Source organism: Phoca vitulina, unplaced genomic scaffold (assembly GCF_004348235.1).
Source record: "Phoca vitulina isolate PV1807 unplaced genomic scaffold, GSC_HSeal_1.0 scaffold20, whole genome shotgun sequence".
Taxonomy (NCBI): Eukaryota; Metazoa; Chordata; class Mammalia; order Carnivora; family Phocidae; genus Phoca; species Phoca vitulina.
In genome coordinates this window covers 18,778,733-18,804,350 of record NW_022589723.1, presented here as the reverse complement: position 1 = coordinate 18,804,350, position 25,618 = coordinate 18,778,733, and the positions used below count along the sequence as shown (strand labels likewise).

At 40.3% G+C, this 25,618-nt stretch overlaps 2 protein-coding genes across 6 annotated transcripts in view; one reads left to right on the top strand and one right to left on the bottom strand.

Annotated features, from left to right (window-relative positions):
- Positions 1-1,586: 1,586 nt before the first annotated feature.
- On the bottom strand, positions 1,587-3,355 carry LOC116640521 (60S ribosomal protein L10a-like). Its single transcript, XM_032417563.1, has 3 exons — positions 3,337-3,355; positions 2,553-2,623; positions 1,587-2,023 (listed from the first exon to the last, which is right to left on the bottom strand). The coding sequence occupies exons 1-3, from the start codon at positions 3,353-3,355 to the stop codon at positions 1,613-1,615; spliced, it is 501 nt and encodes a 166-aa protein (XP_032273454.1). The 3' UTR covers positions 1,587-1,612.
- Positions 3,174-25,618, top strand: part of DMXL2 (Dmx like 2) — a 147,855-nt gene continuing 125,410 nt past the window's right edge. For 2 of the 5 annotated variants that reach the window (XM_032417893.1, XM_032417892.1), the window contains exon 1: positions 3,174-3,695. In XM_032417893.1, coding sequence (XP_032273784.1) covers positions 3,609-3,695 — 87 coding nt within the window. In that variant the 5' untranslated portion in view covers positions 3,174-3,608. Of the gene's footprint in view, positions 3,696-3,774; positions 4,344-25,618 lie in introns of those variants that run through there. The other 3 variants (XM_032417895.1, XM_032417894.1, XM_032417896.1) reach the window with 2 other exon arrangements.

The following is a 25,618-nucleotide window of genomic DNA, read 5'->3' as shown; positions in this document are numbered from 1 at the left end:
TAAATGTACAAAACCTGTGACTTCCTAGAATTTAGTATGCTGTATATTGTATATTGTATTAACATGAACATGTAATACTTCCCTCCACAAAACCACCGTAAAGTCATTTAAACTTTCACAAACACAAATAAATACATGTATAATGAAAGGTACTTATTTCCCCCATAAATTTTTCTTGCAAGATTGGGTGCTCTTACTCACATTCAAATCTTGTATTTCAGCAAATAAAGTACAGCTGACCCTTAAACAACACGGGTTTGAAGTGTACAGGTCCACTTATACACAGACTTTTTTGATAAATATAGTTCAATACCATAAATGTTTTTCTCTTCCTTATGATTTTCTTGATAATGTCTTCTTTCCTCTAGCTTATTTTATTTTAATACGTATAACATGCAAAATATGTATTAGTTGACAGTTTTTGTTATCTGTAAGGCTTCCTGTCAACAGTAGACTATTAGTAGTTAACTTTTGGAAGTCAAAAGTAATATGTGGATTTTTTACTGCACTGGGTGGGGCGGGGGGAGTTGACTCCTCCAACCCCTGCATTGTTCAAGGGCCAACTGTGCTATGATTCAGGTGCTGCCAAACAGAGAAAATAAGATACTGATCCTGACATAAAATATCTAAGACTCTAGGGGAAGAAACAGACACAAAACAGTAAGTGATATGTGTGTTTCAAGAGGAGGAAGCCTCAAAGTATGTGGGGGTGGATAAGGAAGGCTTTATTGAATAGGTAACTTTTAAACTAAATTGTGGTTTTTCGGGTCAATAAGGGGAGGAAGGGCATTCCAGACACAGCAGAGAGCACGAACTAAGACAAGGACGCATAAAACAACATAGTATGCTCTGGAAACAGCAAATAGCTCAGTGGGGCTAGACAACAGTGGGTATGAGGGAACATCCTGAGATAAAATAGGAAGATTCCACAGAAACCGGAATGAATGGGTCTGTCAGCCAAACTAAGGAGTTTAGACTTCAACCTGTAAGGAGTGGGGATTTAAGTGGAGGAATTTTTTCCTTTAAAAAGGTTTCTCTGGCTGCAGTGTGTTGGAGAGCAAAGAGATGGAAGGCAGTCAAACTAGTTAGGAAGCCATTATGGTAATTAAATGAGAATTGATGAGGTCTGAAATGAAAGTAAATAGCTGGGGGGGCGGGAATGCTCAGGGTCATGAATTAGGGATCTTTATAAGGGACCCTTAGATTTGGGCAGGAGAGGAAGGAGCCAAAAGTGGCTCTGCGTTTCTAGTCTGGGTGACTGGGGGGAAGTTATGGCACTAAACGGAAAGGAAAAGGAAAATGTCCTAGGTTGTTGGGAATTATCTTTGACTCCTTTTTTTCCACTGAACATACTACCAATCTCTGCCAGGCCTTTGCCTCCTATCTCCCTACCCTTCTAATTATCCTTCACAGTGCTACAAAGTCATCTTCTTGAAGCAGCTCTGATTGTAGAAATTTCTGCTCGGAAACATTTGCTGAAGTCCCCACTGCATGCAGAATGAAATCTAAGCTTCTTCTTTTTTTTTTTTTGAAGGTAGATAGAATGTACTTTGGAGTTTGCAGTATGGAGAACATGACTACCCATCAGCACTAGGATTTATTGAGCTGTGCCTTAGTACAGGCGCTGGGGCTTACCCATGGTGCTCTTGATGTATAAAGCCCGGACATTCTGCCAGTTCTTCTTGAGCAAGGACACCAGGAAATTGACTGCTAAGTGGATGTTGTACACAAGCTGGTCATCTGTCATCTTCACATGGCCAACAGTCTCTGCCAGACACAGCACCTTCTTCATCTGGAATTTGATGGTGGACTTCACTTCATCCACTTTGGCCACCATGTTCTCATTGTGGGTCAGCAAGGAAGGGAACTTGCCAGCCTTATTTAGGCTTGGGCCCAGGATTCGTGGGATCTGCTTGATCAGAGATTCTGAAGCCAAAAAGGCATCATACTTCTTGGCCAGCTTCTTGACTAATTTCTTATTCTTGTTGAGTTTCTGGTTCCCATGCAGGACTTCCCCCACCGCCTGTAGAGGGTGTCCCGGAAGACTTTGCTGCTCATGGTTCTTCTCCCCGCAGTAACCGGAAAAGAGCGAAATCTAAGCTTCTTAAGGGAGCATTCAAGACTCCCCCTGTTCAGGCCAGGCCACAAGCTATCTCTTGGATACCTTTACCTTGCTAAGTATCTTTTCCTTTCCCCACCCTACATATCATCTGCTCCAAACATTAATCTAATCTTTGTTCCCTGACATATCCTGTCATTTTACACCTCTAAGCCTCAGCTCATGTTATTTTCTCTATTTGAATGCAGTTTCTTGTCCATCCCAACCTGCCAAAATTTTACCCTGAGTTTATGTCATCGGCTCCATTACACTTTACCCATCCATCCCATTAGTCAAAAGTACCCTTCAATAGTGCATAGACTTTTGTGTCTCAATCACAAAACTTTTGGCGTTCTGCCTAGTGTTTTAGATGGTTCTGTCTTGGAATCCCTTCTACTCCCTCGCCCTAGTGACTTATACACAGTGTAGGTTCAAAAACTGGTGATGGATTTACCTGGAGCAGGGATCTGAGTCCTCTATCCACCACCGAAAGTTTAGCGTACGGTCTGGAAAAATCAGACGATTCTGCGAATCCATGACATCACGCATGAAAGAGTCTAGAGGAGTCACCTGTCTCTAGGGGGCCCTTTTGCTATCTAGAACATCCGTGACAAAAGGTGGGAGCAAAATAATTTGCTGTCAGGGGAGTACGGCTTCCCCAAATAGTTGCCAGATGCCTTTATTGTTTATGTAAAAGTAAATACCTTAGTACCTTAAATGCCTTATGTAAAATTAAAAGCCCTACGGGATCTAAGATTTTCCGAGGTGGAATTTCCCGGTGACTGGCGTCCTCCTGAGGTCGACTGCCCTGACCATCACACAGTGTACTCGGGAGTGGATTAAACACTCATTAAGACAGAACCGAGGCGCGCCGCCAGAGAAGGACTGCTGCGTGCCCCGGAGAGGCCTCAGCTGCGTCCCGCCCCCACTGGCCGCAGCCGGGAGGCTCCGAGGGAACTCCCGCACGTCTGCGCGCGCAATCCCGGGACAAGGGTCCACGCGGCGCGCGCAATTGCCCTGGAAACCACTGCGCGCGCACGCGCAAACGCGGGGCGGGGAGAAGGACTGAGCTAAGAGCCTAGCAGCTGGAGGAGGGGTTTACCCTCTCACTCTACTGTAGCTCCCTCGAGGGTGGGCGCGCGCACCGCCCTTCTCCCTCGGGCGGAGCGTCCTTTCCAGCACGCTCCCGGCTCACGCGCTTCCCCGGCGCCCCCCCCGCCCCTCCGCCTCACACGCACCCTTGCGCTCCTCCGGCATTTGTGCGCCGGTGCAGCAGGCAGTGGGAGCATCCGGGCATTTCCGCAGCCGAGCGGCGATCCGGGCGGCGGCAGCGGTCGAGGAGCTCCCATGGCAGGGACGAGGAAGGGGGAAGGCAAGAGGGGGGCGAGGCGTTAAGCCGGAGCCGCCGCGGGGTGGGTCCCGAGGGAGGCGGAGGGGGAAGCGCCCTCGCGGTCGGGCGCGGGGCTCGTCGCTCCTTTCGCGCAGTCCCTTGCCAGCCCGGGCTCCGGAGATGCATCTGCATCAGGTCCTCACCGGGGCTGTCAACCCTGGAGACAACTGCTACTCCGTGGGCAGCGTCGGGGATGTCCCCTTCACGGTGAGCGGCGTCCGGGAGCTCGAGGGGGAGAGACCGGGGGCCGAGCCGAGATCCCCGTCCCGGCCCACGCCTCTCCAGGGAGGCTGTGAGGTGCGAGTGGGCCCCATCTGCGCCCCTTTGCAGCTCAATTTCGGGGGGGCGGGCGTGGGACTGTGAGTCCTGCGGCTGGTGTAGGAAATTACCCATCAGGGAAAAGGATTAGGAATCCACCGCACTGTCCGCCCTCAGCAAACGGGCCCCCGGGGGTGACTGGACTAGAAGGTTCCTCTCGTAGGGCGGCCTCAGGTCTGCGGTGGAGGAAGATGGTTGCAGTCGCCGAAACCTGAGCGTCCGTTTCGCACCTGCTCTCGGCGTGGAGGCGAAGACTTGGTCTTGTCTTGGAGCATGGAGGCGATGCTGCACCTGGCTCCCCCTGCCCGCCGAGTTAGGGCAGCGAGGAGCGCCGGAGCCTGTGGCTTTAAATCCGATACCACCCGACCTTCCATATCTCCTGATGCAGAATCTTAATTCCAACAAGGAAATAGAAAATTTCATTCTTTGCCCCCGAAAAATCTAAATGGAAGGGTTAGAGTGACAGTGGCCTGGAAAGCTATTTATCACGAGATCAGTTTGGTAACCTTCCTAGGTAATATTTAATCCGTTTGCAAGGTAGGCTGGTTTATTTGTTTTTAAACTAAGGCAATGCGAACATTTTATAACTGTTTTTTTTGTTGTTGTTGTTGTTGTTGCTTGTGCGAGTAAAGTGTGTGTAAACGATAACGTGTTAGAATCTCTTTCAAATCTCCATGAAAAAGACGTTTTCTGAATGAGCTTGGACGGATCAGTGCTTTTGGAGAATGGATGCTGTTAGTATAGCTAATTCAAACTAAGCCATAGAGCTTCTTTTTACCCATAGATAGACTCCCATGGATCAACATGAGTTCCTTCTCTGTATTAAATTTACACAGTGTTCTCCTTCGAAAGCACAGTAGGCAATAAGATCTGGATTAAATACACAATGTTATTGATAACTTATGCATGATAAAATTGGAAATAGCATAATGGTATGCTTTTTAGACAAGGAAAACACTTTGCTGTCTGCTTTCCAACAGCATGTTTTTAAAGCTGCAGAAATAAGAAAAGCTCCAGCAAAACTGCAGAATCATTATGTGGCACAGTGTATTCTGGAACAGAATTTATCATTATGATACATTAAAAATAACCCCATAAGATTGCCTTTTGCCGATTTTAATTTTTAAATGTAATCAACTTGTCTTTGTTTCAATTTAGGATGAACCTTTAAGGATATAATTTGCCTGACTTATATTGTTACACATGACCCTATCAATGGTGTCATCTGTGTTTTGTGTCCATGTGACCTAAAGATCCATATAGAGTGAGCTTGGACTTCCAAGTGTATAGAGACAATTTGGGGCATAGAAGAAATTCCCCTTTCCCCAGCTGTGTAGGTGGGGAGGAAGTTTCCTAGCTTAGAAGAGTAGGCTTCCTCCATTAAGAAGTCTGGAACCTTAGGTTATGGGGTACTTCCACACTATCATAGTGGTGGTAGTTTTTTGTTTCCATCTAAAGTGGAGCAGTGTCTCATTGAGGGAATGGTGAATAGAGCTAAACAGGTTCAGATGCAGTCTGGAAAAGCCAGTGCAAGAACTGTTAGCATTGCGCAGGTGTAGGCCACCCATGACCAGGTCCTTGAAATCATTTTCAAATCTTTCACCACCTCCCTAATTCAACCAACCTATCACCAAGGGTGACTGACTCTCTGCAGTGTCTATCAGATTTATCCCTTTTCTTGCTTTTTTTTTTTTTTTAAGATTTTATTTGTCAGAGAGCACGTGAGCGAGCACAAGCAGGGGGAGGGGCAGAGGCGGAGGCAGAGGGAGAAACAGGCTCCCCTCTGAGCAAGGATCCCGATGCGGGACTTGATCTCAGGACTCTGGGATCATGACCTGAGCTGAAGGCAGATGCTTAACCGACTGAGCCGCCCAGGTGTCCCGGGTTTATCCCTTTTCATCTTCATAGTTACCACCTTATTGTAGAACCTAAATTGTACTACTTAATATAAACACTTCTAGACTGGTTTTCCTCGTACTCCTCTCTGATCAGTTCGTCTTCCACACAGCTGCTAGGATAATTTTTCTCAAATACCATTTCACCATATCATTCTTGGCTCAAGAATATTAAGTTGTTCCTAATAGATGTGTTATGAAATTTAAGCTTGTCAGATATTCTTCTGCCATCTTTGGTTTTATATTTGATTATATGTTCTCATCTTGGCCTCTCTGCTATAGACCTACTAATCATTGTACTCTATCCTACATTTTAAAAAAAAGATTTATTTAAAAGAGAGAGAGAGAGAGAGCAAGTAAGGGGGAGGGTCAGAGAGAGGGAGAGAAGCAAACTCCCCACTGAGTGTGGAGTCAGATGTATTTGGGCTTCATCTCACAACCCTGAGATCATGACCTGAGCCAAAATCAAGAGTCAGATGTTTAACCAGCTGAGCCACCCAGGTGCCCCATATCCTACATTTTTGTGTTGCATCATGAGGATCCTTGCTTTTTATTTTCCCAAATATGTCTCAAAATTTACTTGGTTTAGGATGCCTGCTTATGATTCTGATTATTTTGGCCCTTTGGCATTTACAGACCTATGTTGCACACCATCTCCTTTTTTTAGTTTTGAGTGCACTGATGCAGTTATAATTTTGCCATGAACTAGAAATGACCCTTTGGACTCTAAGAAGAACAGATTCGCCTAAAAAAAATTGAGAACAAGCTGTTTTCAAGTATTCTAGAATCAGCTAACAATTATTTGAATGCCTACATTAATATAGAAAAAAATTTAAAAACCCCACAAAAGTAGAACTCCTTTACACAGAGTGTGCCATTTGATTTGTATAGCAATCAGATGAAAAACTTTAGTTCTGAGTCAGATGACTAAAAAGGGGACCAGCCAGGACTGGAATGGAGGTCCTGTGACTTCTCATCTGGTAGACTTTTCTCTGTAGTATTTTTCTTTCCTATCAGAGTGCTTGCTTTGGAGGGTGTGTATATGTTTGGAAGGCACAGACGTGGCCAGTGTAGAAAGACAGACTGTCTTGCAGCTAGACAGTGGTTCTTAGCTAATGGTATCTTTCATGATAACCTGAGGATCTTTTCAAAATAGGGTATATCATTATTTCAGAGTCTATAAATTGTAAGTTTTTTAAGAGGAATTATTTTCAAAGGATTTTGAAGTGTTCATGACATTGTAATTGAAAAACAGTGTGTTATATATATTACACTGTGCGTGGTGGATAGTGGGTGGTGTGATCTTCTGGGTTGTGAATGACTGCTTATGTCACCATGGCCCAGTCGTGCTGTGTTGTCACGATGGTGCAGTTTGTAGTGGACAGTCCCGGTGATGTGTGTATCTGTAGTGCTAAGACATGCTATGATGGTTTTCACTTACATTTGGGCAGTTAGTGGTTTTTAAAAACAATTGTGATGTTATAAATGTAGTTGTATATATCACCTTTTGATCATTCTGTTCTTTTCAGTGTAGGAGCTAATTTATGGAAATACTGTTATCCTGTAATAAATCAGGACCCAGACAGTTCAAGGAGATGATCTTTTACTTTGTATGAGCTAAGTGAATGTTTTAAGGCTTAATGTAACAGTGTAAATTTTCCTTATTTATATTTTTTATTGCTTTCCTGAAAAATAGTCTTTATTTAAAAAAATTTTCCTGTAAGCATTAAAATATCAATTAAAATGATAGTATATGATTATTAATATAATTAATTTTTTTTCACATCTTGGCCTTAAGGGGTACAGACTGTATTTTCTGGTGTGTAAGGGCAGTTGATGTTATTCCAGTCTGATATGAATTCAACACATTTATTAAAGTTTACAAAAATTAGTCATTTCCACTCAGGGAGCTTATCATCTACTGGTAGAGATTAAAGATGATGTATGTAATTATAATGTAAGACAGATGAAAGAGATCACATATAGTTGGGAAGATAAAAGATTTCATATAAGATTGACAGTTGTAAAGACAGGTATTAGGCCTTTCTGGATGGCAAGAACAACAAAAGCCAAGGAATAATGTGATATAAAGGATAAATTATTGGGTGACTGTTCCTTTACAAAGCAATTTAAAAAAACCCCACAAGACTTCCTTATTAAATAAGAAAACACCCTCAGAATGTTGAAAAATATAATTTGCAAACATTAACCCTAACTTTTTAGGAAAACATGTTGTGACATCTCCTAACTTTTATTTTTTGTTTTCTTCCTTAAAGCACCACCAGAAGGTTAGTAATTAATGAAAAAGTATTCATTTAAAAAAGTTAGAAGTTACTGTTACATGACCTCTTTTTCTGGCATTTAGATATATTTTAATTCTACTGTAGTATAATAACATTCCAGTCCCAGAATTATGATAACACCGAACTTTGAAAATGATCAGCCTGTTTATACATTTAGCACATGTTTGTTGAGCACATACGTGTGTCAGGCTCTGTGCAGATTAACAACAATGGCAACAACAGAAGAACAAAAATACATAGTACTGATTTCAGGGAGTTCATTAAAGAAGTATAGGAACCTGGTAATCTACTTGGAGAGTTAAGACATGTACTTAACCACAGCCAATGGCTGTGTGGTGTTGTGAGGCACTTACATTCTTGTGGGAATTCAAGAATAAGGGATCACATTTGGCCAGGAGAATGGGAAGTTGTACAGAAAAATGCTGCTGTGCTGGTCAGTTATCAATGCATATAACAACTCATACAGCTATTGATAGCCTGTGCTGATAGTAAAGGGAAAAACAATAGTCAAGAATTTAGAATGGAGTTGTTTTCCAAGAGAAGTTGGCTTGTTTGTTCCTGGAGAGTAGCTTCTTGTTTATTTAAATTGGTACCGTTCAGAGTTTGTGGGCTTGTGTTTAGTGTGAGCCTATAGGTAAATATGAGGTTATGTAAGTTCTTACTTATGTCCCTGTGTAGATTGTTAGTTAGCCTTCCTGCTTATAGTGGGGGGGACTCTTAGCAGCTACCCAGAACCTCTGGTATAAGTCCCAAATAATGCCTCCTTAGAGATAAGAAGTTAGAGAGTAACTACGTCTATGACCCTGGCTAACTCACTTAAACTTTTTAGGTTTTTCATCTATAAAATTAGGTTCTTTTAAAATACTCAGACCTTAAATGAACATTATATGGACTTCTCTAGAGATTTGCAAGAGGCAAAAGGGAAAATGGACCAGAAACATAAGGTGATTGTGGTGAAGTTAAGGTCTGGAGTCTGTTGTAGATTGCCCCTCCACTGATATGTATAGGATTGTTCATCTGACTTTACAGTTCGGGAGTTTGACCTCTGTTCTGGCTCAGAGAATAAGCCATGCAGAGTGTGTATGAAGTAGTGCATCCTCTTTGGGCCCACAGTTGAGAATGTGGCTCTTGTTCATGGTTGTGTCTTCAGCATATGGTAGGTGGTAGTTGCCTGGGACTGTCACAGTGCAGTATGAAGTGGAAGATGGGGCCAGTGTGATTGTATTGAGACTTTCCATGCTCTAGATATACTTACTTCTCTACTTTATGTTCTTAGGATTTGGGGTATTTAAAAGATGACTTTAGGAATTACAATCAGTATTTTTTTTAAATTTTATTTTATTATGTTATGTTAATCACCATATATGACATCATTAGTTTTTGATGTAGTGTTCCATGATTCATTGTTTGCGTATAACACCCAGTGCTCCATGCAATACGTGACCTCCTTAATACCCATCACCGGGCTAACCCATCCCCTCACCCCCCTCCCTCTAGAACCCTCAGTTTGTTTCTCAGAGTCCATAGTCTCTCATGGTTTGTCTCCCCTGCCGATTCTCCCCCCTTCATTTTTCCCTTCCTACTATCTTCTTTTTTAAACATATAATGTATTATTTGTTTCAGAGGTACAGGTCTGTGATTCAACAGTCTTATACAATTCACAGTGCTCACCATAGCACATACCCTCCCCAATGTCTATCACCCAGCCACCCCATCCCTCCCACCCCCCACCACTCCAGCAACCCCATCCCTCCCACCCCCCACCACTCCAGCAACCCTCAGTTTGTTTCCTGAGATTAAGAATTCCTCATATCAGTGAGGTCATATGATACATGTCTTTCTCTGATTGACTTATTTCACTTAGCATAATACCCTCTAGTTCTATCCACGTCATTGCAAATGGCAAGATTTCCTTTTTTTTTTTTTTTTTGATGGCTGCACAATCAGTATCTTACCTTGGGTCTTGGGAAATTTTTAGAACAAATCAGAGTCTCAGTATTTAATTATCAAAAAGAGCACAGGGTGTTGGGTTACAACCACAGTGGCACAGTGGAAAAACAAGTCATGCCTGACCAATTTAATTTCCTTCTATGATAGAAAGCAAAGCAGTATTTAAAAGGGGATAATGATAGAAAATATCTGTAATTCTCATTTAATAAGGCTCTTCAAGCTTGTGGGTTATTTTTTAAAACAACTTTGGAAGCCAAATATTTTAATAGAAATTTTAAGATTTTCAGTCTTCTTAAATTTGTAGAATCCTTTTGCATTATATTTTTACTCTGAAACTGTAATTCATTATGTAACAGGATATAGAACCTGTTATTGAGGAAGCAGGTGCAACTTACACAGGTGGTATGACTGTATTTTCTTTCTCTTAGACATAGCTCATGTTATCCTGGAACTTGATGTATATATGTGAACCCACTTTCCTGAGCTTTTTATTCTCAAACCTTCTCCTTTCATGATTGCAAAGGGCTTGTTCAGTGCCCCCCTCTCCTCCCATTCTAAGCGCCTGCAAAATAAGATGGTTATCTCATATCCCTCTCATAGAGAAGTCAGTAGGTACAAAAGGGTCAGTGAATAGAGTGAGACTTCTTTAAGTACGACATGGTAATTTGGTGGAATGATTTGAGAACCATAAATAATATCCTCTTAGGGGGCACCTGGGTGGCTCAGTCGTTAAGTGTCTGCCTTCAGCTCAGGTCATGGTCCCAGGGTCCTGGGATCGAGCCCTGCATCGGGCTCCCTGCTCGGTGGGGAGCCTGCTTCTCCCTCCCCCACTCTCCCTGCTTGTGTTCCCTGTCTCGTTGTGTCTCTCTGTGTCAAATAAATAAATAAAATCTTAAAAAAAAAAATATCCTCTTAGATTGTCATTGAAGATGTTCCATTAGGGCTGCCTCCTCTAAAAAGTGAGTCTTCTCAGGAATAGTAACATTTAATTAATTTTTAATTTTAATTAGGCTCCACACCTAATGTGGGGCTTGACTGAGCAAGCCAGGCGCCCCTAGTAACATTTAATTTATACTAAGTCATGATGTGTTGTTCATCCTGTGATATTAAGAACCCAGGAAATTTGAGCCTGTGTGTGCATTATGGAAGGGGGCATGGATGGACCCAAAAACACATAGAAGTTTTGGCTTAGATTCAGTCAAAGGTGGACATAGCTTATATGGTAGCTGTAGTTCAAGAACAAAATACTAATGTTTTCCTAGGAGTAATGACTTGGGTTTTGTGATATGCTAGCAATTCCTCATATTTTCTCTGGCCTTGACTATGTGTATACTTAGGAGGATCTAAACAGAGGGGGATACTCAAATTATACTGTACTCTACCCATAACATCTTCTATCATGCCTTTAATGTACATGAATTGTCAGTATTTCCAGCAAAGGCCATTTCCTCCACTTATCCTTGTGGTTTTAAACTGGAAGTGATTTTGCTCCCTAGGGGACATTTGGCAATATCTGGAGACATTTTTGATTGTTGTGACAGGGTTGTTGGGAGAGGACAGGCATCTATGGGGGAAAGGCTAGAGATCTTGACAAATGTCATACAATGCAAAGGACAGCCGGCGGCTTCCCTGCCCCGCCATGTCAATCCGTAGAAGTTTTGAGAAATCCTGATTGATACCCTAGTTCTTATCTTCTCTTATCTACTCAAGGGCATTGTGCTAGCAGTTTCTCTTGTTCTCTCCCGTAAAATTGCTTTTTCTTATTTATTGAAATACTTTGTTCAATAGCTCTCTTGGTTTTCCTCTACTTCCCTTACCTGCTCCTTCTCAGCCTGATTCCAGATTTCTGTATCTTGCTATTTCTTTGTCATCTCCCTCTTGAATGTCTAATAGCGATCTCAGAATCCCTATCATAACATTCTCCTCCTTCTGCCTTCCCTAAATCAGTAAATGGTTACTTCTTTTTTTTTTTTTTTCAGTTCCCTTGGAATCTTTTCACTCTTTCCTTTCCTATCTAATATTGGCACATTCTGTTGGCTGTACATTCAAGATTCATCCAGAATCTGACCACTTCTTTTTTTTTTTTTTTTTTTTAAAGATTTTATTTATTTATTTGACAGAGAGAGACACAGCGAGAGAGGGAACACAAGCAGGGGGAGAGGGAGAAGCAGGCTTCCGGCAGAGCACGGAGCCTGATGCGGGGCTCGATCCCAGGACCCTGGGACCATGACCTGAGCCGAAGGCAGACGCTTAACGACTGAGCCACCCAGGCGCCCCAGAATCTGACCACTTCTTAGCTCATCTGTTCCACTTCCACCCTGATCCAAGACACCATCATCTCTAGGATTATGGCAGTAGGTTCTTATCAGTTCTTCCTGTTTGCCTTTAGTCTTATCTTCCTTCAGTTTATTCTCAATAGCAGCCAGAATGATCCTGTTAAAATATAAATCAAATCTTCTTAATTCCATTTTCAAAACTTTTAAATTACCCCCCCCCCCCCCCCCGCCCAGAGAAAATACGTGAGTGCCTTAAATGCCCTTAGGTTTTGTTTCTTTAGCATCTAGAACAAAAATTTATTGAGTACAAAAAGGACCCAATATAATAGTGTATGAAAAGGACACTTAGTGAAATACAGAACATGCTTATAGTAAACATAGTTATCACTTTTATAATACTGTTTTTTATAATATCTTTTGATATAGGTCAGTGGCATTCGGCCATGTTTAGATAAATGAATTTTATAGGATGGGAGCAGGGAGAGGTGATAATTACAATCCAGGTATAAAGCTTTGCTGGTGTAGTCTATTTTTTAATTTTTAAAGCTTTGCTGGTGTAGTCTATTTTTTAATTTTTAAAGACGATTTTATTTATTTGTCAGAGCACAAGCAGGGGGAGCTGCAGGCAGAGGGAGAAGCAGCCTCCCTGCTGAGCAAGGAGCCCAGTGCAGGACTTGATCCCAGGGCCCTGGGATCAAGACATGAGCCGAAGGCAGACACTTAACCATCTGAGCCACCCAGGTGCCCCTATTTTTTTTTCTTTTATAAATGCTTGTATTCTTCTAAGAACTAAGGATAAAAATGAACATTTCAACTCCAGAGAAAGAAATAAGGAAAATACGTGAAAAAATATTTTTTTAATGTTATGTTAATCACCATACATTATATCATTAGTTTTTGATGTAGTGTTCCATGATTCATTGTTTGCGTATAACACCCAGTGCTCCATGCAGAACGTGCCCTCTTTAATACCCATCACCAGGCTAACCCATCCTCCCACCCCCCTCCCCTCTAGAACCTGTTTGTTTTTCAGAGTCCATCGTCTCTCATGGTTCGTCTCCCCCTCCGATTTCCCCCCCTTCATTCTTCCCCTCCTGCTATCTTCTTCTTCTTTTTAACATATAATGTATTATTTGCTTCAGAGGTACAGATCTGTGATTCAACAGTCTTGCACACTTCACAGCGCTCACCATAGCACATACCTTCCCCAATGTCTATTACCCAGCCACCCCATCCCTCCCACCCCCCATCACTCCAGCAACCCTCAGTTTGTTTCCTGAGATTAAGAATTCCTCATATCAGTGAAATCATATGATACATGTCTTTCTCTGATTGACTTATTTCGCTCAGCATAATACCCTCCAGTTCCATCCACGTCATTGCAAATGGCAAGATTTCATTCTTTTTGATGGCTGCATAATATTCCATTGTATATATATATACCACATCTTCTTTATCCATTCATTTGTTGATGGACATCTTGGCTCTTTCCACAGTTTGGCTATTGTGGACATTGCTGCTATAAACATTGGGGTGCATGTACCCCTTCGGATCCCTACATTTGTATCTTTGGGGTAAATACCCAGTAGTGCAATTGCTGGGTCATAGGGTAGCTCTATTTTCAACTTTTTGAGGAACCTCCATATTGTTTTCAGATTGGCTGCACCAGCTTGGATTCCCACCAACAGTGTAGGGGGGTTCCCCTTTCTCCGCATCCCCGCCAAGATCTGTCGTTTCCTGACTTGTTAATTTTAGCCATTCTGACTGGTGTGAGGTGATATCTCATTGAGGTTTTGATTTGGATTTCCCTGATGCCGAGCGATGTTGAGCACTTTTTCATGTGTCTGTTGGCCGTTTGGATGTCTTCTTTGGAAAAATGTCTGTTCCTGTCTTCTGCCCATTTCTTGATTGGATTCTTTGTTCTTTGGGTGTTGAGTTTAAGAAGTTTTTATAGATTTTAGATACTAGCCCTTTATCTGATAAGTCATTTGCAAATATCTTCTCCCATTCTGTCAGTTGTCTTTTGGTTTTGTTGACTTTCTTTTGCTGTGAAAAAGCTTTTTATCTTGATGAGGTCCCAATAGTTCATTTTTGCCCTTGCTTCCCTTCCCTTTGGGCGCCCCTATTTTTTTCAATCCTGATTGGGACTTTTGATATTTTTGAATCTGTGAATTGATGTATTTTATCAAATCTAGAAAAATTTCAGCTAATATCTCTTCAAAAATTGCCTCTACCCCATTGACCTTATGAGACTTAAATATATTGGACCTTATCACTTTATTTTTGTGTCTAATATCCTTTCCTCTGTATTTTCTTTTTATCCTTCTCTGCAGCATTCTGGGTGGTTTCTTCCAATTCATTTGCTAATCCTATTTCCGTCATATCTAATTTGCTTTATTGTACTTACTGTACTAACTAGTACTAGGTTTTGTTTTTGTAGATGTCTTTTTTAAGATTGAGCAAGTTTCCTTCTATTCCTTTTTTGCTGAAAGTTTTTTTGTCATGAAGGGGTCTTGAATATTGTCAAATATTTTTTCTTCATTGATTAATATGGTCATGTGGTTTTTCTTCTTTAGACTGTTAATGTGGTGGATTGCATTGATTGACTTTTGCAAATTGAATTAGCTTTGTATTACTGGTATATTATCCTTTTTATGTATGGTTAGATTCAATTTGCTAGTATTTTATTGAGGTTTTTTGCATTTATGTTTATTAAGGATGTTGATCTATAGTGTTTTTTTTTTAAGATTTTATTTATTTGAGAGAGAGAGAGAAAGAGAGAGAGCACATGAGTGGGAGGCAGAGGGAGAGGGAGCAGCAGACTCTCTGATGAGCAGAGAGCCTGATGAGCAAGGATCCCGAGATCATGACCTGAGCTGAAGGCAGACGCTCAACCGACTGAGCCAGGCACCGTTATAGTTTTTTTTTTTTTCCTTTGCATTTTTTTTTTGGTTTTGGTATCATTGTAATGCTGGTTTCATAAAATGAGTTTGGAGGTGTTCCTTTTCTATTTTCTGTCAGAGGTCGTGTAGAGTTCATGTCATTTATTCTTTAAATGTTAGTAGAATTTTCCAGTGAAAACATCTGGGCTTGGGGTTTTCTTTTCAGAAGGTTTTAAGCTCCACACTTGATTTCTTTAATAGTTAAAGGACTATTCAGGTAATATATTTCATCTTGGGTGTGTTTTTGTAGTTTCTGGTTCTGGAGGAATTAGTCTTTTTCATCCATTTCTTTGTTGTATTTATGTGTGTAGAATTGCATATAGCATTTTAGTATTATCGCTTTAATGTCTGCAAGATTAGTACTGGTATTCCCTCCTTTATTCCTCATATTGATAATTTGTTTCTTCTCTCTTTGTCTTCCTAGAGATTTATATATTTTATTGTTCTTTTTCAAAGAACCAGATTTTGACTTCATTCATATTTTCTATGATTTCTTTTCTGTTGTCAATTTCATTGATTTCTGCTCTTTATTATTTCCTGCCTTCTGCATGCTTTGAATTTGTTTTGCTTTCCTTTTCTAATTGATTAGGATGGAAGCTTAGATTACTGATTTGAGAGTGTTCACTTGTATCTCTTTGAGCATTTTTATTTTAGCCACTGTAACATTTTTGTCTGATAATTTCAACATATGGGTCTGTTGATTGTTTTTTCCATTGTGAGTTGAGGTGTTTTTTTTTGTGTGTGTGTGTGTGAGAGAGAGCATGCGAGTGTGGTGGGGGGCTGAGGGAGAGGGAAAGAGAGAATATTAAGCAGGTTGAATGCCCAGCATGGAGTCCAATGCAGGGCTCCATCTCACGACCCTGAGATCATGACCTGAGCTGAAATCAAGAGTTGGACGCTTAACTGACTGAGCCACCCAGGTGCTCAAGATTTTCTTAGTTCTTTGTACTGCTGAATAATTTGGATTGTAACCTGGACTTTTAAAAACATTGTGTTATGAAACTCTGGATCTTGTGTAAATCCTACAGAGAACGTTGATATTTTTGTTTTAGCAGGCAGTCTGCCTGTTTGGTTTCAGGCCAAAAGTTCTGACCAGCCTTCTATGGGTTGTCATTTCAATGTCAGTTCCATTTTTTTTTTTTTAATGATTTTATTTATTTATTTGACAGAGACACAGAGAGAGAGGGACCACAAGCAGGGGGAGTGGGATAGTAAGAAGCAGGCTTCCTGCTGAGCAGGGAGCCCAATGCAGGGCTCGATCCCAGGACCTTGGGACCATGACCTTAGCATAAGGCAGATGCTTAATGACTGAGCCACCCAGGCACTCCAATGTCAGTTCCATTTTTAAAGCCTTTGCAGTCCTAGTTAAATATATCCGGTATATGTTCCACCTAGTGGCCAGTAACGGGCATGGTCAGCGGCCTTTCCTGTAGTTCCTTTCTTCAGGTTTTTGCTCTTCTGTTTAAGGTATGATCCATGCATGAGCTGCCTGGGAATGAGCCCAGGAGTTTATAAACAAAGTTTATAGGCTTGTTCTTCTGAACTCTTCCCTTTCTGTGATTTCCCTGGTACTTTCTGGTTTCTCTGGCTGCAAAGCTGAGACTCTAGTTACTCTGCACTATACTTCCTGGGAATGTACCTGTGTTCAGTGCCAAGTAGCAGTAGGACAGGGAAAGGAAAAAAGCAATGGGGGTTAACCTCACTCTCTTGTAATCATAGCTCCTCATATGGGAACTGTGGGATTGCTTGGGGGCTGGGATGTGAGAATATGGAGAAAGGAAAAAAAGATAAATGGGGAATTCTCCATTCCTCTCTTTGAAAACTAAGTCTCTTTCACCACTTCTTCAGCCAAAAGTAAATGGCTTCTTTTTTTTATGTAGTGTTCCATGATTCATTGTTTGCATATAACACCCAGTGCTCCATGCAATACGTGCCCTCTTTAATACCCATCTCCAGGCTAACCCATCCCCTCACCCCCTTCCCCTCTAGAACCCTCAGTTTGTTTCTCTGAGTCCACGGTCTCCCATGGTTCGTCTCCCCCTCCGATTTCCCCCCCTTCATTAGTGCTCACCATAGCACATACCCTCCCCAATGCCTATCACCCAGCCACCCCATCCCTCCTGCCCCCCACTACTTCAGCAATCCTGTTTGTTTCCTGAGATTAAGAATTCCTCATATCCGTGAGATCATATGATACATGTTTTTCTCTGATTGACTTATTTCGCTTAGCATAATACCCTCTAGTTCCATCCACGTCATTGCAAATGGCAAGATTTTGATTTTTTTGATGGCTGCATAATATTCCATTGTATATATATACCACATCTTCTTTATCCATTCATCTGTTGATGGACATCTTGGCTCTTTCCATAGTTTGGCTATTGTGGACATTGCTGCTATAAACATTGGGGGTGCACGTACATTTGTATCTTTGGGGTAAATACCCAGTAGTGCAATTGCTGGGTCGTAGGGTAGCTCTATTTTCAACTTTTTGAGGAACCTCCATACTGTTTTCCAGAGTGGCTGTACCAGCTTGCATTCCCACCAACAGTGTAGGAGGGTTCCCCTTTCTCCGCATCTCCGCCAAGATCTGTCATTTCCTGACTTGTTAATTTTAGCCATTCTGACTGGTGTGAAGTGGTATCTCATTGAGGTTTTGATTTGGATTTCCCTGATGCTGAGTGATGTTGAGCACTTTTTCATGTGTCTGTTGGCCAAAAGTAAATGGCTTCTTTTGGAGCTCTCTTTTTTTGCTTCTTGGTTTCGTCCTAACGTTAGTTAAACTGTGCTGGTACTTCAAATTCTGATATTTTTTCCTAATTCACTTGCTATCATTTACTTTTCAGAGTCCTCAAATGGCAGTTTCATGCATTTTGTTCATGTTTTCTGGCTGCATTCAGTGGGAGAGGCATAATTTATTGCGGTTCTTACTTTGAACTGGAACTATGAATACCACTTTTCATACCATTAAAAAATATCAAGGACCTAGCAATAAGTCTAATGATAAATGTAGAAAACTTTTGTGGGCAAGATTAATAAAACTTTAGGGAAATAAATTCCATATTTATGGACTAGAAGATTCACTACTGTAAATATATCAGTTCTTTCCACATTTATTGATAGCTTTGATGTATTACCAGTCAACATTGTAAGAGGATTCTGTGAAATTCAGTGGGAAGCCTGCTTCTCCCTCTCCCACTCCCCCTGCTTGTGTTCCCTCTCTCGCTGTGTCTCTCTCTGTCAAATAAATAAATAAAATCTTTAAAGAAAAAAAATAAGAGAACTATTTTGACCAGCTCAAGACTTAAAAGTCTCGACGATTATGATAGTGTGGTGGCAGCCTCAGAACAAATACACCAAAATAATAAAATGGAGCACCAGAAACAGACTTACACATTTATTGATGTTTGATTTATGTCAAGGATGACACGGTAGAGTAGTATAGAATAATTGATTTTTTTTTGATCAGTGGTGCTGGGACATCTTATCTATGTAGGAAAGAAGTAAAACTTGGTCCCTATGCACCCCATATACAAAAAAAGAACTCCAGGCCGATTATAGATGTTGATGTGAAATATAGAACAATAAAGATTTTAGAAGACAATATAGAAAATTTATTGGTGTGGAGTTGTATAAGTTCTTTATATATTTTGGATATTAACACCTTGTCAGATATATTGTTTGCAAATATTTTCTCCCATTTAGCAGGTTGTCTTTTGTCTTGTTGATGGTTTCCTTTGCTGTGCAAAAGTTTTTTATTTTTATGTGGTCCCAATACTTTGTTTTTGTTTTTGTTTCCCTTGCCTTTGGAGACACATTAAAAAAATGTTGCTAAGGCAAATGTCAAAGAAATTACTGCTTATGTTCTTTTCTAGGCGTTTAATGGTTTCAAGTCTCACATTTAGGTCCTTAATCTATTTTTTCTTAAAGATTTTATTAGTTATTTGAGAGAGAGCATGAGTGGTGGGGGGAGAGGGAGAAGCAGACTCCCCACTGAGCAGGGAGCCTGACGTGGGGCTCAAAACCAGGACCCTGGGATTATGACCTGAGCTGAAGGTAGACACTTAACTGACTGAACCACTCAGGTGCCCCGGTCTTTAATCTATTTTGATTTTTTTTGTTTTTTTTTTTTGTAGTATAGTGCAAGAAAGTGGTCCAGTTTCATTTTTCTTCTTCTTCTTTTTTTAAAATAAAGATTTATTTATTAGAGAGAGTTTGGGGAGGGACAGGGGCAGAGGGAGAGGGAGATAGTCTTTTAAGCAGACTCCATGTTGAGCATGGAGCCTGATGCAGAGCTTGATCCCACGATCCTGAGATCATGACCTGAGTTGAAACCAAGAGTCAGATGCTTCACAGACTGTGCCACCCAGATGCTCCCAGTTTCATTCTTTTGCATTTAGCTGTCCTGTTTTCTCAACACCATTTGTTGAAGAGACTGTTTTCCCCATTGTACATTCTTGCCTCCTTTGTCATAGATTAACTGACCATATAATTATGGGTTTATTTCTGGGCTCCCTCTTCTGTTCCATTGATCTATGTGTCTCTTTTTGTGCCAGTACCATATTGTTTTGATTACTACAGCATTATAATATATCTTGAAATCTGGGATTCTGATACTCCAGTTTTCTTCTTTTTCAGGAATGTTTTGGCTATTCTGGGTCTTTTGTGTTCTGTACATGTTTTAGGATTATTTGTTCTAGTTCTGTGAAAAATGTTGTTGGTATTTTGATAGGGAGTGCATCGAATCTGTAGATTGCTTTGGGTAGAATGGACATTTTAACAATATTAATTCTTCCAATCCATGAGAATGGAGTATCTTTCTATTTGTGTCATCTCCAATTCTTTCAACAGTGTTTTATAGTTTTCAGAGTACAGGTCTTTCATCTTGGGTAAGTTTATTCCTAGGTATTTTATTGTCTTTTGTACAGTTGTAAATGGGATTGTTTTCTTATTTTCTCTTTCTACTACTTTGTTATTAGTGTATAGAAACAGAATTGATTTCTGGGTATTTTGTATTCTGTAACTTCACTGAGTTTATCTACTATTTCTAGTAGTTTTTTGGTGGAGTCTTTAGGGTTTGTTCTGTAAGGTATCATGTCATCTGCAAACAGTGACAGTTTAACTTCTTCCTCACCAATATGGTTACTTTTTATTTCTTTTTCTTGTCTGATTGCTGTGGCCAGAGCTTTCGTACTGGTTGGATAAAAGTGGCAAGAGTAGACACCCTTGTCTTGTTTCTGATCTTAGAGGAAAAACTCTCAGTTTTTTTTTTTTTTTTTTTTACCATTGAGTATGTTGTTAGCTGTGAGTTTTTCATATATACACTTAACACCAAAGAAAATTCTGATTAAAAAATGGGCAAAGGACCTGAATAGACATTTTTCCAAAGAACAATACATATGGCCAACAAACATATGAAAAATGATCAGCATCACTAATCATCAGGGAAACAAATCCAGACCACAATGAGGTATCATCTTATACCTGTCAGAATAGCTAAAATCAAAAAGACAAGAAATAACAAGTGTTGGCAAAGATGTGGAGAAAAATGAACCCTCATGCATTTTTGGTAGGAATGTAAATTGGTACTGCCATTGTGGAAAACAGTATGGAGGTTCCTCAGAAAGTTGAAAATAGAGCTACCCTATGACCCGGCAATTGCACTGCTGGATATTTACCCCAAAGATACAAAGGTAGTGATCCGAAGTGGCACCTGCACCCCAATGTTTACAGCAGCAATGTCCACAATAGCCAAACTATGGAAAGAGCCCATATGTCCCTCAACAGATGAATGGATAAAGACGTAGTGTGTATATTATAATATACATACATATATACACATACAATGGAATATTATGCAGCCATAAAAAATGAAATCTTGCCATTTGTAATGACGTGGATGGAACTAGAGGGTATTATGCTTAGTGAAATAAGTCAATCAGAGAAAGGTAATTATATGATCTCACTCATATGTAGAATTTAAGAAACAAAACAGAAGATCACAGGGGAAGAGAGGAAAAAATAAAACAAGACAAAACCAGAGAGGGAGACAAACCGTAAGAGACTCTCAATCATAGGAAACAAACTGAGGGTTGCTGGAGGAGAGGGGGTGAAGGGATGGGGTAACTGGGTGATGGACATTAAGGAGGGCATATGATGTAATGAGCACTGGGTATTATATAAGACTGTGAATCACAGACCTGTACCTCTGAAACCAATAATATATGTTAATTAATTGAGTTTAAATAAAAAAATGTTTAAAAACAAACTTAAAAACAGAATTACCATATGATCTAGTAATTCTGCTACTAGGTATTTACCCAAAGAAAACGAGAACACTAATTTGGAAAGATATATGGACTTGTATGTTTACTGCAGCATTATTTAGAATTGCTAAGATATGGAAGCAACTCAAGTGTCCATTAATAGATGAATAGATAAAGAAGATGTGATAATACACAATAGAGTATTACTCAGCCGTAAAAAAGAATGAGATCTTGCCATCTGTGACAACATGAATGGGCCTACAGGGTGTTATGCTAAGTTATAGAGAAAGCCAAGTACTATATGACTTATATATGGAATCTAAAAAACGAATTAACAAATAAAAAGCAGAATCAGACATATAAATACAGAGAACAAACTGATGGCTGTCAGAGGGGTGGACAGAGATGGGCAAAATGGGTGAAGGGGAATGGGAGATACAGGCTTCCAGTTACAGAATGAATAAGTCATATAAAATAAATATAAATAAAAGGTATGCCATAGGGAATACAGTCACTTGTATTGTGATTGTGTTGTATGATGACAGATCATAGCTACACTTGTGATAAGCATAGTTTAACACAGAGTTGTTGAATCACTGTATTGTATACCTGAAACTAAAGTAATGTGTGTCAACTATAGTGAAATTAAAAAACCAAATAAAATTTCATTAATGACTTTTAGGTTGCCAAAGGTTTCTTTTTTTTTTTTTTAAAGTATTTTATTTATTTATTTGACAGAGAGAGAGAACAAGCAGGGGGAGCAGAGAAAGAGAGGGAGAAGCAGGCTTTCCACTGTGCAGGGAGCCCGATGCAGGGCCTGATCCCAGAACCCTGGGATCATGATCTGAGCTGAAGGCAGACGTTTAACTGACTGAGCCACCCAAGTGCCCCGCAAAAGGTTTCTTAAAACACCAAATATACCACAATGCAGATAAATAAATGTATTTTGGGTGATGTGAGCCAGATTTCCCATTATTGAAGAGGGAGTTATAAATTTGGAAAGTAGGAAATCTAGAATGAATCCTGTGGTGGAAATAATCAGATTAGGGATGTTAATGTGACCTTATATATATGTGCATAAATCCATGTATGTATATATTTTATGTTTATAGTATCATGTGCATATGTGTGTATATTTATATACATTTAGAGAGCAATGATGTATACGTATAGAGATACATAGATACGGTGGGGATGTATGTGTGTCCTGGGTGTAATTCCTTCTAAGCTTTTCAGTGGAGAGTTGAAAATGAGTGTTAGTGTCTATATACACACATGCGTGTGCACACACACACATCTGTTTCCTAGTCTCTTGGCTGAGAGGGCCTAGAAGCAGTGATACCCCAGTAGCAGTAAACACAATTGGCATCTAGATCTTGGTTATAAATACCATTCTCCACTAAAAGGAAACAACATTCCTTGGAGAAATAGCAAATTCTAGGCCGAGGCAGGGAAATCACAAGATGAGCCTAGAATGTCTTATGCCAGAAAGTAAGGAATTGTTCGAAGGAGATGACAACATGGAAGCTAGCTTGAAGAGTTCCTATTAGCCAAATCTGGGAAAATTTGAGCATATAAATAACTGATAGTAAAGGTTCTAACCCTTTGAATGAGATAAGAATCCATGACCCTTACTAATGTAAAAAAAGTACAGAAATAAGGAAAACTCTTCCTTACAGAGGAAAGCCAACTAATAAATGATGAAATGACAGAATTAGATGATTGCCATTTGACAACTATCATAGTAGTATCAGGCAAGAATTGTCCAGTAGATACTAAAAGTAGTGGGTAAAAGTTTGATAAGTAACAAGATATTTACATAGCCTCAAAATATTTTTCCACAAGATACTTAGTAATTATGAAGGAAAAAAATAATTTTATAGAGGAGAAACCTGGCAGACACCACCCTTTATCAACCGGTCAAAGTTAACATCACCAGAAATGGGGTAAAATGACAATTGTGCCTCTTGATGAAATGCCATAAGAACACCACCACATTTCTGTGATACTCCTGCTCAAAATGCATAACCTGAATCTAATCATGAGGAAACATCAGACAAACCCAACTTTTGAGACATTCTACAACATCTTTTCTAGAAAGCATTAAATTTACTTGGCCCAGATCCATCAAAGGAATCACTATCTGTGGCAGCTGTAGCCTTATGAAATGTATTTCTTAAATAATAGGACTTGAAAGTTGAAATTACTCCTTGATCCATGGGCTGCAGAATGGCTGTTGTGTGAGCCGGCGTGAAAGTAACAGTAATCTCCTTGTATGTCTCCATCAGAGCTCTTGGATGACCAGGTGCACTGACAATGAGCAGTCATATTTTGAAAGGAATCTTTTTCTGAGCAGTAAGACTCAACAGTGGGCTTAATCAGTGAACCATGTTGTAAACAGATGTACTATCATCTACACTGTGTTGGTCCACTGATAGAGCACCAGCAGAGTAGACTGAGCATCATTTTTTAAGGGCCCTGGGATTTTCAGAATGGTAAGTGAGCACTGGCTTCACCTGAAGTCACCAGCTGCATTAGCCCCTAACAAGAGAGTCAGCCTGTCCTCTGAAGCCTTGAAGCCAGGCATTGACTTCTCTCTAACAATGAAAGTCCTAAACAGCATCTTCTTCCAACATAAGGCTCTTTCATCTACTTTGAAAATCTGTTGTTTAATGTAGCCATCTTCATTAATTATCTTAGCCAGGTCTTCTGGATAACTTGCTGCTGCTTCCACATCAGCACGTGCTCCTTCATATGTCATGGAGGTGGCTTCTTTCCTTAAACTTCATGACCCAGCCTCTACGAGCTCCACACTTACCTCCTGGAGCTTTCTGACCTCTCTCAGACTTCATAGAATTAAAGACAGGGCTTTGCCCTGGATTAGGCTTTGGCTCAAGGGAATGTTTTGGCTTCTTTGATCTTCTATCCAGACCACTAAAACTTTCTCCATAACAGCAATAAGGCTGTTTCACTTCCTTATCATTCATGTGTTCACTAGAGTAGCATTTACAATTTCCTTCAAGAACTTTCCTTTGCATTTACAACTTGCCTAGCTGTTTGACACAAGAGTCCTACCTTTTGGCCTATCTTAGCTCTAGACATGCCTTCCTCACTAAGTTTAATCATTTCTAGCTTTTGATTTAAAGTGAGAGATGTGCAACTCCTTCTTTCATTTGAACACTCGGAGGTCATCATAGGGTTATTCATTGGCCTAATTGTAATACTGTGTCTCAGGGAACAGGGAGGCCCAAGGAGAGGGAGACAGGTGGGGGAATGGCTGCTCAATGGAGCAGTCAGAACACATACAACATTTATTAAGTTTGCTGTCTTATATGGGCATGGTTATGGTACTCCAAAACAATTACAATAATATTAAAGATCACTGATCACAGGTCACCATACCAAATATAAGAATAATGAAAAGGTTTGAAATATTGTGAGAATTGCCAAATGTGACAGCCATTAAGTGAGCACATGCTCTTGGAAAAATGGCCTCATAGATGTGCTTGATGTAGGGCTGCCACAAAGCTTCAGTTTGTAAAAAAAGCAGTTTCTGTGAAGTACAGTAAAGCAAAGCACAGTTAAAGGAGGTATGCCTGACATATTCTAGGTCCTAAAGGATCGTAGGTGACTGCTTTAGTAACTGTATCTCTTTTATACATCCTGTTTTGCTAGCTTTCCAAACTAGCATCCTCACTGCATTCTCTACTCTAATTCCCTAATCTAATCATAGCCAATTCCACATTTTCTTTGAAGCCCTGCTCTGCGTATTCCTAATCTATGTACCAGTTTTGGTTCTAGTCAAGGCAAGGGACAGATGAACTGAAGTAAAAGCAAGGTTTATGTCAATGAACCATCAAGGAGGGGCAACTGGGCTTCAGGGTGATTGGGACTAAAAAGCTGGTAGAATCAAGACTGCCTTCTCTTAGGAGCTTTATATACTTGTTTTTTCATGAGTTCTTTGTTTTTGGATATCTGATCCATTCACTTCTTAAACCGGTGGTTTCAGTTTCAAATTGCTGATTTACTCCTAACATTTATAACATTTATGACTTTTCAGCTTAACTTTTCATGCTAACTCTGGGTGTTTTGGTTTAAATCTTCAGAGTAGACTTTGCTTGGCCTAGGCCATCTCTTTGAAGTGGCTGATAGCCACTGTTCATTACTCTGGACCATCCTC